General features: G+C 31.2%; 1 protein-coding gene across 2 annotated transcripts in view; it reads right to left on the bottom strand.

The window, feature by feature from the left end:
* Nucleotides 1–8,129: 8,129 nt before the first annotated feature.
* Nucleotides 8,130–21,683, bottom strand: part of LOC134693613 (uncharacterized) — a 31,919-nt gene continuing 18,365 nt past the window's right edge. For both annotated transcript variants that reach the window (XM_063554459.1, XM_063554454.1), the window contains exon 3: nucleotides 8,130–8,472. In XM_063554459.1, the coding sequence (XP_063410529.1) occupies nucleotides 8,149–8,472 (324 nt within the window). In that variant the 3' untranslated portion in view covers nucleotides 8,130–8,148. The remainder of the gene's footprint in view (nucleotides 8,473–21,683) is intronic.

The following is a 21,683-nucleotide window of genomic DNA, read 5'->3' as shown; positions in this document are numbered from 1 at the left end:
AACAACTTCAGATCGAACGAAAATCAAAAATCTTGTGAAACAGAAACTGTATTTTTTATCACCATGTACGCTTATTTACAAATTTAGCTATATATCTTGGACCTTGGATTATAGCTCTCCCTCTTTTATATAAGCTTTGGATTTCAAATATTTTGGCAACGAGCATCACTTCAAAGACACTGTATTGTCGAAATGCGCATATAGTGCATGAAAATTGGGACCGTTAGTGTTATTACTTCCACTGGGTCGATGTTTTTGTTGGTGGACGGTTAGTTCCTGGGGATATCACCAGCCTAGTAGCCATTACCTTGGGACTGGTACTGGCATGTAAATACGGATTTTTTTGTGTTATTTAAATTTTCGGTAGCAAATTTTTAGAAATTATTATAAATTATGGAATGTATCTCCCTCATGCAAAGCTCTGATTCCTTTCACGGATTTGGCTATACTTTTTGAACCTTTTGGATTATAGCTCTTCATCTTTTATATAAGCTTTGGATTTCAAATATTTTGGCTACGAGCATCGCTGAAGAGACGTGTATTGTCGAAATGCGCATCTGGTGCAGGAAAATTGGTACCGTTAATGTTTTTACATCGCGACAACCGTGAGGACATTCGCTGTATTGTTACCAGAGATTTGACTTTAGTTTTTGACTAGTAACCGATCGTATAAATACGCTTACATTTCTTAGTGCAAAATAACAATCCGTATCGCTTGTTATAAATTCATTTCTACAATGAATGCTAACAAAATTGTTTAGAAAACAAATAGATAAGATGTAAACGCCAAACGCGCGTTTCGTCTACAAAAGACTCATCAGTGACGCTCGAATCCAAATGTGTATACGTATTTTCTATATTTTAGAAATAATTCAGGAAAGCCATAGATTGTTGGAAATTTACACATGGATGGGGCCGTGATATTCGAATTTTATCCTATTGCTTTCTCCGAGCTCTTACAAGTAAAATTGAGAATGGAAATGGGGAATGTGTCAAAGAGACAACAACCCGACCATTTAAAAAAACAACAGCAGAAGGTCACCAACAGGTCTTCAATGTAGCGAGAAATTCCCGCACCCGGAGGCGTCCTTCAGCTGGCCCCTAAACAAATATATACTAGTTCAGTGATTATGAACGCCATACTAATTTCCAAATTGTCCACAAGAAACTAAAATTAAAATAATACAAGACTAACAAAGGCCAGAGGCTCCTGACTTGGGACAGGCGCAAAAATGCGGCGGGGTTAAACATGTTTGTGACATCTCAACCCTCCCCTATACCTCTAACCAACGTAGAAAAGTAAACGCATAACAATACGCACACTAAAATTCAGTTCAAGAGAAGTCCGAGTCTGCATTACTTCTTTTTATTATGCATCCAAATAAGAATAATAGTTATTTTTTTTTTAATTGCACATTTTAAAACAATAAAATCGGCAAAGGGTCTGCAAATAGGTTCCAATGCATGTATATTTACGCGGAAAGTATATTGTACATAACAGCAATTATTATGTATACCTCTGAGTCTGCGCTAAGTTTAGATCTATCGAGAATTTTGTCACAGTGTTGTTCACAAATCGACGTCATACTAGAATTATAAATTTTGATCTTTCAGTGCTGTTTATTTGGTATTTTTATTGACGTAATCGTTCTTGTACCATCATAACTGTCGTTACCTTTAAAGATTTTAGAAGTGTACTAGTTTATATTGCACTGTACAAAAGATTCAGCACCCAAATGACGTTTTTGGAGGTCTAGAGAGCAGTTATTTATAAAGGGATATTTTAAAGATTTATAGATATAAGAAGATGGTGCATGAGTTCGAATGGGACAACTTTCCACAAAGTATAATGATTTGTTTCAAGTAAACAATTATAGATCAAAGTAGGGCCTTAAACACGGAGCCTTGGCTCACAGCAAGCACCACGCTATATAGGAACAACAAAAAAACTAGTGTTAAACCATTCAAACAGGAAAACCAACGGTCTAATTTGTATAAAAAAAGGAGATTCAAAAGTACAGGTCAGATTTTGTCGAATCAATCTGAACGAGAACAGTATGATTCATCTTTATAGCAAGTAAGTTTCATTTTTATCAATAAAGAAAGTCTTACATGCATGCATTGCGAGCATATCAGATATATATTATTTCGATGCGTTCATTATAAAATTGCTAAAACTTAATGTTATATAGTATGTGAACAATAATTTGATAGCTATTTGATTACGATATTGTTTATTAAACCACATCGGTACTGGCATTTTTACATTTTGAAAATGGTGGATTGAACCTGGTTTTATAGCGCTTAACCTCTCACGTGTATGACAGTCTCATCAAATTCTGTCATATTTACAACGTTGCGTAAACAAAACAGACATAATGGGTAAAATTGTAAAAATATGGGTACAGCAGTCAAATATTGATACTAATTAGTGCTAATATTGATATAACAAAAACACCGCTATGATATTTTAAAAATATCGCATTGATATTTTAAAAGTATCGCATTGCTTATTTATGTATATAAGAAAAACACAGCACTTCAAATTTTACACGTACATAAACGTTAGCGTTTAGCTAACTTCTGAATGTATATTTAGACTCAATTGTTGTTTATATTTGAACAATAAGTTTAAAAGTTAGTATTTACTTAATTTTTCGTTGCCAAAAACAACATTTTCCGCATGAAATGTCTGCATGTTTACAATTGATATTAGACAATATCGCTCATTGATATAAGAAAAGTTTTTATCGATACGCTTCTTCCATAGACTGATAAATATATTGTGTAATTTTGTACATAAGGTGAGACGTAAATAATATATAGAATTGAATAATCATAACTAAATTCCTTTCTTTAATTAACAACTCTATATGAGCAATTAGCTACGATGCTGTTATAGTGCATTAAATAATTTTCAAAGAAAAAGTAAAAGCAACACAACCACTGTATGACGTATCTTAAATTTTACATCTTGTGAACCAACAGTTGGTTAACTGAAATTTTTTCAATTAAAAAAAATAACTGTTACTTTAAGTATACACTTCCTTAAAAAAACATGAAAAATATGTTTGTCGAATGCGAGTTTAATATCAATCAAAATAGCAATTAGATGATATAGCAATTACAAAGAGTTGGTCTTTTCAAAGAAAGGTAACTCAAAATGATTCAGGTATCTGAAGCATGTGTCACAGTTTTAAGCGGTTGATGTTCGGCGTTCAAGATAAAACGTTCAAGGATGTGTTATTCTTAAAACTTTCTACATCTAAGTTTAGGTTTTCCCATAATGCGAGCTCAACCCTAGATTTTTTTGTAATATGGTTGATTGATTGACTTGTTGATAAAGTCAGAAATTAGTTTCAAACTTGGAAGAAGTGATTTGGGTTGAATTTAGTTAGAAATATGTGTGTAAATAGAGCAATAACAGAGTCATCGTAATGATGTATAACTTGAAAGTATACGGGAAAGAAAATTACTTTCAAAATAAGTAAAAATAAAGGTTTTGCCATAAAATTTCATCGAATGGACAAAAAAGCTTATTTCAGGATGTCTCGACATACAACTAAATGTTTTTGCCATGCATGCAGATTAAATATTAACATTGCTGTCTCGTGTCTGAAGTTATTCATTGGTTAATGTATTTTTCTTTTTTGCTACCTGATTATTGATTTCCTGTTTTGTTATATACTTGTGCATTCTGTTTACGCTTTAAATTCTTTTATTTATTGTTAATTTACATTAACCTCAGTTCTTTTTATTAATTGCACATTTTATACGCGTGCTGTTTCATTTTTTGTTAAAATGTTATCATATTAAGAGTAGCTTCTATTTTAAATGATGTGTTGGATTTTTCTCAATAGAATAAATATAATATAGTATAAGGTTTGTTTGATATTTGTACGGTCTACATGTCTTTAAGACATAATTCGCCTGACCATGACATCATTTCATGGATCCGTGATAAGAGATATTTTTTTGTGATCAAGTGTTTATCTCATCGGATACTTTAAGCCATTATTACCAACTATATTCGGTGTATGGAATGTTTAAAAGTTGTATGCAGTCGTCTTACTTTTACCTCATTTTCATGGATCATGTGTTAAAGTAAGCAAATAAATTCCTTGTGAAGAACGCTTAGAGTGGTGTCTGTTATCCTTATTCGTTGTTATTCTGTGGTTTATAGCATGACAAAATGTACTATTGTATTGTTTGTTTGTGTATTCCTCTGTCCTGAATTTTCTTTCATTTATTTGTACTGTATTTGTAACAGTATTTACATCCATTATTATCTAGTGAAAACAATTACCCGGAATAAAAACAAGGTGGAATGAAATTACACTTACATATTCCTGTCATGAAATGATGTCATTTTAGTGGTATATTTAACAGCGCCATAAAAGCGGGTTCCACCCACCATATTTTTCTTAAAATGTCTTGTACCAAGTCAGGAAAATGGCAATTGTTAACTCTACTTTCCGCTATATAGATGACGTTCTTTCACTAAACAATTCAAAATTTGGTGACTATGTGGATCGCATCTATCCCATCGAATTGGAGATAAAGGATACTACAGATACAGTTAAGTCGGCTTCATATCTTGACTTACATCTAGAAATTGACAATGAGGGTCGGTTGAAGACAAAACTTTACGACAAAAGAGATGATTTCAGCTTTCCAATTGTGAACTTTCCATTTCTAAGTAGCAACATTCCAGCAGCACCTGCATACGGGGTATATATCTCCCAATTGATACGATATTCCCGTGCTTGCATTTCCTACCATGATTTTCTTGATAGAGGGTTACTGCTTACAAGGAAGCTATTAAACCAAGAGTTCCAAATGGTGAAGTTGAAATCATCCCTTCGTAAATTTTACGGACGCCATCACGAGTTGGTTGACCGTTATGGAATAACCGTTTCACAAATGATATCGGATATGTTCCTTACGTGGTAACTACAATCCCCTTCCCTTTCATGAATTTGACCTACCGAATAAGACTATTTACCGGATTTGTAATCACATAAGCATCACGACGAGTGCCGCATGTGGAGCAGGATCTGCTTACCCTTCCGGAGCACCTGAGATCACCCCTAGTTTTTGTTGGGGTTCGTGTTGTTTGTTCTTTAGTTTTCTATGTTGTGTCATGTGTACTATTGTTTTTCTGTTTGTCTTTTTCATTTTTAGCCATGGCGTTGTCAGTTTGTTTTAGATTTACGAGTTTGACTGTCCCTTTGGTATCTTTCGTCCCTCTTTTATCTTATAGTTCGTTTCTGTGTGTGTTAGCATTGTCGGTTTTTTTTTGTTACACTACAGTGTTCTTGTTGTTTCGTTGTTTTTCTCTTATAGTTGATGTGTTACCATCGGTTTTAGTTTGTAACACGGATTTGTTTCCTCTCAATCGATTATGATTTGTGATCATCGGTAAACTACTGTTGCCTTTATTCAAGACATTGAAGAGTACTATATTGTTTTTAATTAGTTTTTTCTCTCTTATGTGTCCAAGGAATGAAAGTTTAACCCTAATATCTCTTGTTTTCTCAGAGCGCACTCGCTTACTACGCTGCGAAAGAATTTCCTCCTTTCAAAGATGCGCATTATCTATTCAATTTATACACATATTTTATACAAGTTCCTGTTGAGGTACGTTCGCAATAGATGCAAATATGTTCAGACTGAAACGTAATTCTTTGGATTACAAAAACACTTGAAGATTTACGATAACCTTGCAAACTTGAAAACAATGACTTAACAAATTTATCAATTGGTATGCAATTAAACACATGTCTAATAGCATTATTAAATCCATTTCTTTCATTAGCAGCTGTATATGAGCAATTAGGATGCAGTTATAGTGTATTACATAGTTTTCAAAGAAAACGTAATCGTTTTAACACAAATGATGTATGACGTATCTTAACTTTTATATCTTGTGGACTAACAGTTGGTTAACAGCTACTACTTTAAGTATACAATACGTCAAACAAACGGAAAAAAAATTGTTGAATAAAAGTCTCATATCAAAACTAAGCGTTGGTTTTACAAAGAAAGGTACCACAAAATGATTTAGGCATCTGAAACATTTCTCACCGTTTCAACCGAGTTACGTTTTTCTTTTTCTTGCTAAAGATAAAAAATTTCACGGGTGTAGCATTTTACAGGCAAGTTTAATGATATCCTATAATGTAGACTTCTATCTAGATTTGTTAGAAATAAAATTGACACAACTTGTTGATAAAGCCAGAAATTAGTTTCAAATTTGGCGCGCCTGGCGAACTAAATTATAATCCTGGTACTTTTGATTCCTATTGGAACTGAGTGCAGGCTCAGATTATTGTGCGTGCAAGAGAAAAAAAACAGGTTCGTCGTACTGATTCATTAACTTGCAGAGTCGACAAATGCAGAAAACATAAAGGCTTTTAATCATTGGTCTAATGAATACTGTGATAAGTATGCTGGTCAGTTCAGAGGAAAGAAAAGTAGTTAAAAATTAGAAAAAACAATGTTTGGTCATACGATTTCATCGGACGGGGAAATGTTTATTTCAGGATGTAACAACAAACAATAAAATATGTTTGCGATGCATGCAAATTAAGTACAAACAGTACTGTCTCATGTCGGAATTTATTTATTAGTAAAGGTATCTTGCGTTTTTTTCACATGATTATTGATTTCATGTTTTCCTACATATTGGTGATGTCTGTTTTTGCCTTGAATTCGTTTATTTAGTGTTTATTTGCTTTAAACTTACTCGAAAAGTTTAAATTCTCAGCATATAACATTTTATTCAAATGTTTTATTCTAGGTTAAAATGTGCTTACATATACAGTTGCTTTTACTTTTAGCGATGTTTTGGTCAGTTACAAGAGCTTTCTTTTACTATAAATGCCACACAGTGGAATTCGTCCTTTATTCTGGTATGGATGACTTTTCAGTTTCCGGAGTCAAATGAGATGTATCATAAATAACGCGAGGGTACCTAAACTACACTATTTTAACTAATTTTTTTTTTTGGAACTACGTTATTTTCAGATCAATTCAAAAGTTTCTATACTGTGCTTATATTGTAGATGCATCTTTATGTATTTCATAGTTCCACATATTTAAATAAGTCAACAGTAGTATATAGCTGTTCAAAAGTCATATATCGATTGAGAGAAAACAAATCCGGGTTACAAACTAAAACTGAGGGAAACACATTAAATATAAGAAGAACACAACGAAACAATAAAAAACCAAACGACAATGCAACACAAACAGAAACTATAAAATACCAATTACCATTTTCCATACTTGGTATAGTAGTTATCAAAAGTACCAGGATTATAATTTAGTACGCAAGAAGCGCGTTTCGTCTACATAAGACTCATCAGTGACGCTCATGTCAAAATATTTATAAAGCCAAACAAGTACAAAGTTGAAAAGCATTGAGGATCCAAAATTCCAAAAAGTTGTGCCAACTATGGCTAAAGTATCCTATGCCTGGGATAAGAAAATCCTTAGTTTTTCGAAAAATTCAAAAGTTTTGTAAACAGGAAATTTATAAAAATGACCACATTTTTGATATTCATGTCAACACCGAAGTGCATTCTGTAATGAGCAGTGTTTATATTCTATACGTGCCTAAATACGTCCGGAAAAATTAAAAAAGTCGTGGCAATTTGGGTACTGTGACTTTACCTTTGAATATATTTGGAAAGTCGTTTTGAAAAAGATGAAATAAGAAGAAAAAAGAAGAAATTCAAATTGTATGATATTGACAACAGGGATACACTTGTGCAAAAAGTTATCGAAGTTTGTATGTGACGGCCATCTCTGATAACATTTAAAATGTAATGTTATTGGTTTTAATAATTCAAGTTATTTTAATACCAAAGATGTAGTTGGAACATGCGCCAAGAATATATTTGTTGGTCAATATCCTGCTTTTTAAACAGTCCAGCACGCTGATTCGAATTTTAGAGTGCAAGTTAACAGCTTACAAATTCGAAGGAAGACGTTTAACTCCATCTTCAAAAATTTATTTCCCCCACTTCCAGACGACATGTCGAATTTCCGCGTGTCTTCTTGAGTAGCGAAATTATTTTTAAAGTCTTTGACTGGTCAGTAAATGAATGTGATGCACACAAAAATCACTAAAGACTAGTTTATTTAAATCAGATCTTTACTTCCCCTTCTTCTAGCCAACGCCGCTAGATCTCTCGTTGTTTTCATTGATGAAGTACGAGGTCTAAACGTCATTTCCGTATCAAAATTGTCATCACATTCGTCGTCGTTCAATAAAGTAATGCTATTGGACGTTCTAACAGCGTAGTTGTCCAATGAAATGTCAATGCTGCTACAGTTTGAGTGAAGACTCATGTTTGAACTTTTGTGTCTCTGACTTCTATGTTTACATCTATGTAAGGAGTTGATGGTATCTTGAATATCACTAAACTGTCTCTTCAATAAAATATCATGTTGTCGTAGCAGTATCTGGAAATACATTTGTTAAATCAAGATGATAACAAAATATTGTTGATAAAATATGATATTATAAAATAAAAATATAAATGTATGTGTTGATTACATGCATATATAGCAGACCTATATCGTACAACCGCTTCACATCATTTTGGTTAAAATTCGATTGATACGATCATGCATTACGCTAGCAGCTAAGATTATAAGACAGGACTCTGAGAAGGTTATGTTTGTATTATATTATTAAATGTCACGTGAGCTTAAGTCGTCGACTCAAATTGAAACAATTATTATTATGTATACACAGTCGGAAAGCTGACCCCGGTTTGACCCCATTTCTTAAAGCAACAATGGACGTCATGTGATTACTATTTATGAGCATTAGTAGTATTATCGATCCTCATGCCCCAAAAATATATTCCTTTGTTGTCTTAAGTAGGTGTGAAGTGTCTCTTTTGTTCTTTTTTTGGGGTGTCTAAATTTCTTTTGTTTTTTTTTATTTTTTTTTATTTTTTTGGGGTGTCTAAAATTTCTTTTGTTTTTTTATTATGTAAGTTTGGGGTGTATAAAATGTCTTTGTGTTTTTTCTTCATTGGGTTTGGAGTGTTGAAAAAATCCTTTTGTTATTTTCTTGAATAGATTTGTGGTTTATAATTTAAACAGTCTTCCTTTGTTGTTTTGAATTTGTAGTCATAAATATTGGGGGCTATAAAGTTCCTTTGTTATGTACTTAAGTAGGTTTAAATGATCCAACTGTTAAATTATAAAAATAAGTGGAGGGGCGGTGTCAATACCCTTTATATAATTCATTGATACTCGTAAAATGTCAAATGTAAATTCGAAAGATATTAAGAAGGTGAGAAAAAACGTAAGAATAGTCATAACAAAATAAGAAGAAAAAAAGAAAGAAAAAGAAAAAAGTGCAATGTGATTTTTCTTTCCTCACTTTGTTATTCTTGTTTTTTATACTTTGAAGACTCCCTTTCTTACCGATGACAAAATTAAAGAAATCCATCCCATGATAGTCTGGGGGTTTGCGTTCCAAGAAGAAAGAAAAGGTCATTGGATGATTTGTGCCATTGATGCCCAACGTTTTAGACGGCGTGTTCAGATGGCAGATGTCTTTTGTTGGGGGTTATAACTTTTATGAATAGATTTGAGACGTCATAGATATACTGACAGGTTTGATCCTCATGATATAAAGATACTCTTATACTGATGGAAAATGTCTTTGTTTAGGGGTTATACTGTTTTTCTACTTTTTATCAATATATTAGAGACCTCATACTTTAGATGTTTGAACACCAGTTGGGGTGAAATCGATTATTGTCAAATTAATTTGGGTTCATAAATATTGGATTAAATAAGATACCTGTACTTATTGGTTTTAAATTTATTCGCGTTTGTTTTTCTTCTTCTTTAAACAGATTGAGGCATGGAAATGTTTACTATATAGAAATCAGTCGTTCGTCAGTTTTTTAATATAGCTATTGATGTGGCGGAATAGAAGTTCCTTCATAATAAATGTTCCAAACGGAAACAATATTTGGAAAAATTATTTACACTGGAATAAATATTACAGTAAATGTTCCTAACGGGAAAAATGGTATAGAATATTTGTTCCAGTGGAACCTCTGTTACGCGGAACAAATATACGTTGACATTGGAAAGCCGTAAAATGTCAAACGTACTTTCAAAAGAAAAGAGGGTGAGTAGCGTTTAAAAAAATATTAACAAATTGAAAAAGTTTTTTAACCCTTAACACTGTTATGGTTTTCATGGTATAGAATAGGGGAAGGGGAGGGGTTCTACTTTTTTAAGTTTGACTCACGACTCATTTTAGGTTATGTTATTTGGTGTTTTAATGCAAGATATATACATGAAGCATAAACCATAGTAATATTCGTCGATATATTTTATTGAAATTACAAGGGTATGCTGTAATTAAACCCCCATCCGTCCATAGTGCTACTAAAACGTTAAAATATAGAATGTTCAGAGTTTATGGAATAACATATGACTGTCTGTTTCCGATTTTTTTAAGATAAACTACCTCTTTCTGGTATTTTTTTATTACACTATTGAAAAAGAAATAAGTTACTTCTGTAACATCCTTCAATGTCTAAATTTTTGTATGTTTACACATTTTAATCTGTATATAGCATGTTCATATCATACTTCCATCTTTTACCCGAGAAACAACAATGAATAAGCTAAAACATAAATAAAATAAAAACATAACAGATAATAATGCAAATGAATGAGAAAAACCTCCACAGTCTGTAATTGTTTCTTAAGGTCATACGATACAGTTTGATCCCATATTTACAAGTTGATGAAAATTTACATATAGGCTATTTTTTAACTGATTAAATCAAATATGTAATAAAAAGTATACCTTCATGTGCTACTTTTTGAGTTAAATGAGGTAGAAATTTTGAATATTTGCTCAAAATTCGGATTCGTGGCCGTATTTTCCTTTTCGAAAGAAGGACATAACATTTTTGTTTTAAAAGATAAACACAAATTTTTTTGTGTGAAATAGTTTGTAATTTCTGTATTTTATAAGTATTCTAAAAAATTATGCATTTTTTATTCAGAAATGGCTCATATTTATCAAATGGTTATGAATTGAGAAAAAACGTAATGTTTTGCTGTATATTTATCCAAAGTAAAAAAAATGCACTATTAACAGTTTTATAAAATTTGGTCCACATAATCTCCCTGCAAAATGAATGAAAATGTCGTTTTAAAAAATAGGGGTCCATGCACTCGTTTTCAAATGAAATCAGTTTGAATGATAAAAATCAGTCGAAAAATGCACCTTTTCCCGATAAGTCACAGTTAATAACATTTTACGTTAGTAACGTCATTATCTCCCCTGTAACTGTATCGTATGCCCTTAAAACGAAGTATACCACTTTACACTAATAAAGTATATCCATTGAGATCAGGGTGGTTGCGTTCGAACATTTTTCACTGTAGGAGGGGGTTTCGTGTAAAATGTTTGAATACTTTGTTTCATTTATGACTGATGTTAGGGAGACCAGCATTAAATATACTACAATTAACTGTTGAATCATTTTAAGTTTTACGCAAATTAAACGGCTACATATACAACAATGAGAAACAAAAATATCGCCTACCTTCTACTTAGTTAATCAAAAAATATATACTAGTATAAGAAAGAAGTACACAAAACAAACCCACAATTTGTGTCCTGTTTTTATTTTTGTTTTATAACCTTTTATAACATGTAAAAATATTGTAAAGTAAGTTTGCACAGTTGTAAGGCCTATAATGAGGACTGAAATATAATACTTCTTCCCATGTCTAACTCTCAGTAAATCAATCAATGCTGATTTATATTGAATATTATATACAAGTTGCGCTCGATGTTGATACTAGTGAGCGTAAAAAGACGTTCCTTATTATAATGCGATTTTGACGATTTCAAATAAAGTTTCAAGCGTTCAACCTTATATTTGATGAGCTCAATGAACTGTTTTGAATTCGGTTATCACGATTTCGGTTTGTCGAAAAATGCATTGTTTTTACAAATCAAACTCAAATTGCTCGTACATGTTGTTTTTTAATTGAATGTTTCTTTACATGAGTTGTCAGTCTTGGACCATTATGGCAAATTTTCCGTTTGCCACCAGATCGCATCAGGATTTTTGTTTTTTAATATCATTTAGATATTGTATTTATATTCCCTACTTTTTTTGCATATACATGTATATACTCATTTCGCCGAATTTCTTACAGTTTCCTTTCATTTTTATGTATTATCATTGCCCGATGTCGCAAAAGATCTAGGTAGTTTTTTAAATTTATTTGGGAATCATATTTTAATCATTTTGAGTACTTTTTTACCATAATGCATGTCCTTTGTTTGTTATTGTTTGCCGGTAATAGTTTTCCTCTTTCTTTTATTTCAAGTTTACGATGATATTATATATTTTTTCTTTTGACGATTTGAAAACCTGCAGATCGACAACGTTCCTTAAGTAAAACAAATGTACTAAAAAAACTATGATCCCAATAATTATTAATCGCATTTGATCAACATTTGAATTTTAACTTAAACTTTTCTTTATATTATAGATTATACTTCTTTATTTTTATTCGAGTAAACCTGGAAACAAATAACTATCATGATATATATCTAAAAACCAAAGCATGACTTCAAATACGTTTTGCAGACGTTGTGACACAACTTCTTCACTTTTTGAAACGATATAAAAATCTTGTTGTCTATCGAAAAACGTTATACACTATTTTGTTTCTCTGTTACAAGATGGCTATACTTTTTGAAGTCATTGCAATAGAAACTATACTCATGTTTCAGGCAAAAATATATCATGAACCAGAAATAAAGCTAATGCACTTTTAAATGTATAAATAATTTTCCTCTCAGCTTTTCCAAATTCTTGATATGAATGCGCAAACCCGCTATATGCTTACTTTCGAATGCTTGGACATTTTTCAGATCGTTTTCAAACATGATATTTTCCGGTTCACGGTTTCAATGATATTGATTTTGCTTTAACATGCAAATAACTATAACAATAGCAATATTCTTGTGAAGTTTTACGATGATCGGAGAAAATATGCGATACGAACGACACAGAACTCTGAACCTCTGCACACAAAATGTAACGTTTGACATTGCGGTTTTGCATAAAAATGGAAATAATTAAGTTTTAAAATTTTTGGTATTCTAAATTTCGTTTCCTTTTTTTTTTTATTTTCAAGTCTATTAAACTCAATTCAACCAGATATCACTATTTTGTCAACGAACTGTCCAGTCTACGTATTTATTTTTTATGATAATCTATAGCAAAATGGATTCGTACCAACATTGTGCGCAACGTCAGAACATTTGTATTTTTTCTTCTTTCCTCCTTTCAACTAAAGATTTCTACCCTACATCTTCATACATGTTTTCAGTCCTTGTAAAAATTGGCAAACCAGTTACTTTTTATCAGCTTTAACCTGTAAACCTTCTAATTTATAAGAATATATATATATCTTATGCCAAAATTATCCCATACCTCACTTGCATATTTAAAAAAATGGTCTAATAAGGGTTTATTCAAATTTTCCGTAGTCAATATGCTATCAATGCAATAGTCTTTTGCATTTTTAAAATAAACAATATCTTTCTATATGAATATTGTGGTCAATGAACCTCTCTAGTATTTTGAAGTAAATATTAAATGAATATCAAAAAGGGAATCTATTATAGCTAACAAACAGATTTTGATGTCATTTTAGTTGTTTCTAGGCAATTTATTCAATGAGAAAATAATAAACTAAGGTAAACTTAGGTTGCATATAGATACACTTACTCGTTGATTTTGATTGAACACTTTCTGTCTGGTAAGCTAGATTATAAATTACACACATCGATACTACACAGTAGGTATAATGTCCGGTTGGTATATGAGTTTTGTTTTAAAGACTAAATTAGGTTTTGGTATTGTTGAGTTGGACGAAAACTTTTAATCGAATGTGGTATATTAACGATTACAAGATTCAAAGGAAATGCGTTCATGAAATATGTATATCCTTGCATTATCGCACACTTAATTTTGAATTCCGGGTATTTATAGAACGGTCCCGGGTTTTTTTGTGTGTAATGTTCATGTCTTATTTCTCATCGTTAGGTTGATTTTCTAGGCACTTTATACATATTCTAATGCCTACTATTTCTTAATCATAAGAAATCCGATGGACAAGGTATAATTTGCTCTTGTCACTACACACAGACACACACATACATATATATTTATTTACAGTGATTGTATGCTTCTAGAAATATATTAGCATCTTGTAATTATACTGAAGAGATGAGTAGATGATCATTTCTGTACACTAATAAGAATACTTCGTGTATTGTACCAGAGATCCTTATTAAATTCCTACAAGAAGGTAACACCTCCCGAAACGAAAGCTACTCTAACATCGTTAGGTTGATTTTCTAGGCACTTTTTTTAAATATATTTTTTTTTTCTGGAACGAAAAAATGTATTTCAAGGACCAAATAATAACTTTGCAATGTAGTATTTCAATTACTATCGTTTACAGTTTTGTATCGATTTTCCAGTTGAAACAAAATATCAGTACAAAATACTGCAAAGAAAAAAGACATTATAAACTAAGACTATATGCCATGTGCTTAGCAAGGATTTGATTCGTTTCATAAGTATTCTTACAATTTATTTTTTATTGTAGCATCGGTGGCTCATCGCCTAAATGAATCAGCTGGAGAGAGAGGTTTTAAATTTAATTTCCTCTGTCAGTCGATGCAATTAATTTCCTATCTCAAATGTAAATCTTATACTTTAATTATAGATTAAATTGAGATCTATTGATACATTGTCGTACGAAAAAAAGAAAAGATACAAAAAATAGGAAAGCATTAAGCACATTTGCAAAATGTTTAATTTAAACAACTTTTGATAAGCTTTATTTCCGCATTTAATCCAACAAAAATCGTTCATTATTACAGTTTGTTCTATATGAATATGATGTTTGTTTTACAGACAAATATTTTTATCTATCATTCACTTAAAAAGAAAAAAACTGCACACATGTTACTATTTTGAAGAGAAATTTTATATAGCATATCGATTCGAAGTTGTCAAAGCATTGTTAACAATGGTTAAAGACCATGGTTTATTTATTTCCCCATTTTAAAGACAACTTGAACATGTAACACACATTGTAAATTTAATTTACACATTTGTAATGACAATAACAACGAGTGAATACAATACTTTCCTCTAAATGTCAAATTATTAGTTAATCAATCAATTTTATTGGATTTTACGACTTTTTATAAACCAGTGTATAGTTCGATGTTTCATTTATATATTTAAGCAGATTGTAATGTTAACAGTTTTGAAGGGAAGTGGTATTGTAGTTTTTGTTAAAAATAGATTGCGAGAGACACATGGTTTGATTGTTGAGCCGTTCATGTAACGTTTTAGAATTAAGTCCTGTAGTTTGTTTGTGGAGAGATTGAAGAAAGATCGGATTGAAATTAGTTTTTTTATACACTTTTTTCGCGCGGGGCGGCGGACGCCGGCCTCCCCTCTGTGTAAAAAAGTATTTTCTTTGTTTTCATTTCCTTTGTGTACCTTTTAAAGCATTCGAGGGATCTGCACGTTCTATTTAACGCACGACAAGACAAAGTACTGCCTGTTATAATAAAGTCTACATAAGAATGTTTATCTTTGTTATTGTATTGTTTAAGACCGTTTGTTCAGAAAAAGTTACAAGAAAAGAATCCCGTTAAACTCACTATGGCAGAAATATGTACATAACCCTCCGTTTCAATTGAGTAAAGAAAAAAAAACATTTCTTCACATGTTTCATTCTCACCTATACAAATGAATGTGTTTCCTAATTTTGATGAAATGACTAACAATTTACAAGTCTACCACCTTTTCAAAATGTTTTTTTTTTCATTGATTCTACACAGTTTCTTGTCACTTACGTCGGCTAATTCACAAAGACGTGTGACCATCGGTATACTACTGTTGCCAATATTGGCAAAATTCTACATTTCTCTATTCCATGTTCGAAAAAACACTGCGGGACTGTCCAATGATTCAGAACTTTATCTACCATATACCCTTGTCATCTGAGGTAAGTGCCTACCATTGACCAGACGATACAGTGCGACAGGTTTTTCTTGAATCAAACCTATATTGAGATAGGCTTGCTATGATGTACATAGTTTCACTAAGTCTACTGATACTAGATAACGTTTACGGTGTTTACCTGTGTTCCCCACCAAATAACTTTGTGATATGTGTCTCCCCTGCCCCATGAAATGTCTATTTGCCCGACCATAACAGAAAAACTGCCGTCTATAGGTATCTCTTCGTTGCTTTGTAACGCTTAGCTTATTTCATCCATCGTCGTGGAAGCATCTATTTTATTCCGTTCTTACACAATTGTATACGATTCGAAAATTTAACTACACAATTAATGTCTATAACCCCTTTTTTGGTGTAAGTCCGTTCCCTTATTCTAGTGAAATGTGTGTGTTAAATGTCTTTCGTCATTGGTACAATACTGCATTTGGAGGAAATTTGCTTGTTTTGCCAAGCATACATTTTTCATTATTATACCAAATACATTTTTTTCAAGTGCAGTGGTACCTTAGGCCAAAATAAGATAAAAAAAAAAAAATACCGTGTACATGGTGTATGTGTACTTATTCCTGATCTTACCAAATATTTATTATTATTCGCTTTCTAATAGCGTTTATAAGTATAGAGGGATCAAGTTTTATTTAGTTCTAAAACAACAATATCATACAAGTTTTTAAGAGAAAAAAATTTAAGCAATGGTTAAATTTGTAATTAAAAGAGTGATATGTTCGTAAACCTTAAGGGAAAAAAATGGACAATTAAAGGTAGTGATAATGATAATATTTTGTTTTAATTCAGTCTTGTTTTCATTCAATTTTGTCACGCAACTCGATAACTAATTTCAATCCGATCTTTCTTCAATCTCTCCACAAACAAACTACAGGACTTAATTCTAAAACGTTACATGAACGGCTCAACAATCAAACCATGTGTCTCTCGCAATCTATTTTTAACAAAAACTACAATACCACTTCCCTTCAAAACTGTTAACATTACAATCTGCTTAAATATATAAATGAAACATCGAACTATACACTGGTTTATAAAAAGTCGTAAAATCCAATAAAATTGATTGATTAACTAATAATTTGACATTTAGAGGAAAGTATTGTATTCACTCGTTGTTATTGTCATTACAAATGTGTAAATTAAATTTACAATGTGTGTTACATGTTCAAGTTGTCTTTAAAATGGGGAAATAAATAAACCATGGTCTTTAACCATTGTTAACAATGCTTTGACAACTTCGAATCGATATGCTATATAAAATTTCTCTTCAAAATAGTAACATGTGTGCAGTTTTTTTCTTTTTAAGTGAATGATAGATAAAAATATTTGTCTGTAAAACAAACATCATATTCATATAGAACAAACTGTAATAATGAACGATTTTTGTTGGATTAAATGCGGAAATAAAGCTTATCAAAAGTTGTTTAAATTAAACATTTTGCAAATGTGCTTAATGCTTTCCTATTTTTTGTATCTTTTCTTTTTTTCGTACGACAATGTATCAATAGATCTCAATTTAATCTATAATTAAAGTATAAGATTTACATTTGAGATAGGAAATTAATTGCATCGACTGACAGAGGAAATTAAATTTAAAACCTCTCTCTCCAGCTGATTCATTTAGGCGATGAGCCACCGATGCTACAATAAAAAATAAATTGTAAGAATACTTATGAAACGAATCAAATCCTTGCTAAGCACATGGCATATAGTCTTAGTTTATAATGTCTTTTTTCTTTGCAGTATTTTGTACTGATATTTTGTTTCAACTGGAAAATCGATACAAAACTGTAAACGATAGTAATTGAAATACTACATTGCAAAGTTATTATTTGGTCCTTGAAATACATTTTTTCGTTCCAGAAAAAAAAAATATATTTAAAAAAAGTGCCTAGAAAATCAACCTAACGATGTTAGAGTAGCTTTCGTTTCGGGAGGTGTTACCTTCTTGTAGGAATTTAATAAGGATCTCTGGTACAATACACGAAGTATTCTTATTAGTGTACAGAAATGATCATCTACTCATCTCTTCAGTATAATTACAAGATGCTAATATATTTCTAGAAGCATACAATCACTGTAAATAAATATATATGTATGTGTGTGTCTGTGTGTAGTGACAAGAGCAAATTATACCTTGTCCATCGGATTTCTTATGATTAAGAAATAGTAGGCATTAGAATATGTATAAAGTGCCTAGAAAATCAACCTAACGATGAGAAATAAGACATGAACATTACACACAAAAAAACCCGGGACCGTTCTATAAATACCCGGAATTCAAAATTAAGTGTGCGATAATGCAAGGATATACATATTTCATGAACGCATTTCCTTTGAATCTTGTAATCGTTAATATACCACATTCGATTAAAAGTTTTCGTCCAACTCAACAATACCAAAACCTAATTTAGTCTTTAAAACAAAACTCATATACCAACCGGACATTATACCTACTGTGTAGTATCGATGTGTGTAATTTATAATCTAGCTTACCAGACAGAAAGTGTTCAATCAAAATCAACGAGTAAGTGTATCTATATGCAACCTAAGTTTACCTTAGTTTATTATTTTCTCATTGAATAAATTGCCTAGAAACAACTAAAATGACATCAAAATCTGTTTGTTAGCTATAATAGATTCCCTTTTTGATATTCATTTAATATTTACTTCAAAATACTAGAGAGGTTCATTGACCACAATATTCATATAGAAAGATATTGTTTATTTTAAAAATGCAAAAGACTATTGCATTGATAGCATATTGACTACGGAAAATTTGAATAAACCCTTATTAGACCATTTTTTTAAATATGCAAGTGAGGTATGGGATAATTTTGGCATAAGATATATATATATTCTTATAAATTAGAAGGTTTACAGGTTAAAGCTGATAAAAAGTAACTGGTTTGCCAATTTTTACAAGGACTGAAAACATGTATGAAGATGTAGGGTAGAAATCTTTAGTTGAAAGGAGGAAAGAAGAAAAAATACAAATGTTCTGACGTTGCGCACAATGTTGGTACGAATCCATTTTGCTATAGATTATCATAAAAAATAAATACGTAGACTGGACAGTTCGTTGACAAAATAGTGATATCTGGTTGAATTGAGTTTAATAGACTTGAAAATAAAAAAAAAAAGGAAACGAAATTTAGAATACCAAAAATTTTAAAACTTAATTATTTCCATTTTTATGCAAAACCGCAATGTCAAACGTTACATTTTGTGTGCAGAGGTTCAGAGTTCTGTGTCGTTCGTATCGCATATTTTCTCCGATCATCGTAAAACTTCACAAGAATATTGCTATTGTTATAGTTATTTGCATGTTAAAGCAAAATCAATATCATTGAAACCGTGAACCGGAAAATATCATGTTTGAAAACGATCTGAAAAATGTCCAAGCATTCGAAAGTAAGCATATAGCGGGTTTGCGCATTCATATCAAGAATTTGGAAAAGCTGAGAGGAAAATTATTTATACATTTAAAAGTGCATTAGCTTTATTTCTGGTTCATGATATATTTTTGCCTGAAACATGAGTATAGTTTCTATTGCAATGACTTCAAAAAGTATAGCCATCTTGTAACAGAGAAACAAAATAGTGTATAACGTTTTTCGATAGACAACAAGATTTTTATATCGTTTCAAAAAGTGAAGAAGTTGTGTCACAACGTCTGCAAAACGTATTTGAAGTCATGCTTTGGTTTTTAGATATATATCATGATAGTTATTTGTTTCCAGGTTTACTCGAATAAAAATAAAGAAGTATAATCTATAATATAAAGAAAAGTTTAAGTTAAAATTCAAATGTTGATCAAATGCGATTAATAATTATTGGGATCATAGTTTTTTTAGTACATTTGTTTTACTTAAGGAACGTTGTCGATCTGCAGGTTTTCAAATCGTCAAAAGAAAAAATATATAATATCATCGTAAACTTGAAATAAAAGAAAGAGGAAAACTATTACCGGCAAACAATAACAAACAAAGGACATGCATTATGGTAAAAAAGTACTCAAAATGATTAAAATATGATTCCCAAATAAATTTAAAAAACTACCTAGATCTTTTGCGACATCGGGCAATGATAATACATAAAAATGAAAGGAAACTGTAAGAAATTCGGCGAAATGAGTATATACATGTATATGCAAAAAAAGTAGGGAATATAAATACAATATCTAAATGATATTAAAAAACAAAAATCCTGATGCGATCTGGTGGCAAACGGAAAATTTGCCATAATGGTCCAAGACTGACAACTCATGTAAAGAAACATTCAATTAAAAAACAACATGTACGAGCAATTTGAGTTTGATTTGTAAAAACAATGCATTTTTCGACAAACCGAAATCGTGATAACCGAATTCAAAACAGTTCATTGAGCTCATCAAATATAAGGTTGAACGCTTGAAACTTTATTTGAAATCGTCAAAATCGCATTATAATAAGGAACGTCTTTTTACGCTCACTAGTATCAACATCGAGCGCAACTTGTATATAATATTCAATATAAATCAGCATTGATTGATTTACTGAGAGTTAGACATGGGAAGAAGTATTATATTTCAGTCCTCATTATAGGCCTTACAACTGTGCAAACTTACTTTACAATATTTTTACATGTTATAAAAGGTTATAAAACAAAAATAAAAACAGGACACAAATTGTGGGTTTGTTTTGTGTACTTCTTTCTTATACTAGTATATATTTTTTGATTAACTAAGTAGAAGGTAGGCGATATTTTTGTTTCTCATTGTTGTATATGTAGCCGTTTAATTTGCGTAAAACTTAAAATGATTCAACAGTTAATTGTAGTATATTTAATGCTGGTCTCCCTAACATCAGTCATAAATGAAACAAAGTATTCAAACATTTTACACGAAACCCCCTCCTACAGTGAAAAATGTTCGAACGCAACCACCCTGATCTCAATGGATATACTTTATTAGTGTAAAGTGGTATACTTCGTTTTAAGGGCATACGATACAGTTACAGGGGAGATAATGACGTTACTAACGTAAAATGTTATTAACTGTGACTTATCGGGAAAAGGTGCATTTTTCGACTGATTTTTATCATTCAAACTGATTTCATTTGAAAACGAGTGCATGGACCCCTATTTTTTAAAACGACATTTTCATTCATTTTGCAGGGAGATTATGTGGACCAAATTTTATAAAACTGTTAATAGTGCATTTTTTTTACTTTGGATAAATATACAGCAAAACATTACGTTTTTTCTCAATTCATAACCATTTAATAAATATGAGCCATTTCTGAATAAAAAATGCATAATTTTTTAGAATACTTATAAAATACAGAAATTACAAACTATTTCACACAAAAAAATTTGTGTTTATCTTTTAAAACAAAAATGTTATGTCCTTCTTTCGAAAAGGAAAATACGGCCACGAATCCGAATTTTGAGCAAATATTCAAAATTTCTACCTCATTTAACTCAAAAAGTAGCACATGAAGGTATACTTTTTATTACATATTTGATTTAATCAGTTAAAAAATAGCCTATATGTAAATTTTC

This window comes from Mytilus trossulus, chromosome 1 (genome assembly GCF_036588685.1).
Source record: "Mytilus trossulus isolate FHL-02 chromosome 1, PNRI_Mtr1.1.1.hap1, whole genome shotgun sequence".
Taxonomy (NCBI): domain Eukaryota; kingdom Metazoa; phylum Mollusca; class Bivalvia; order Mytilida; family Mytilidae; genus Mytilus; species Mytilus trossulus.
This window is presented reverse-complemented; position numbering and strand designations above follow the sequence as displayed.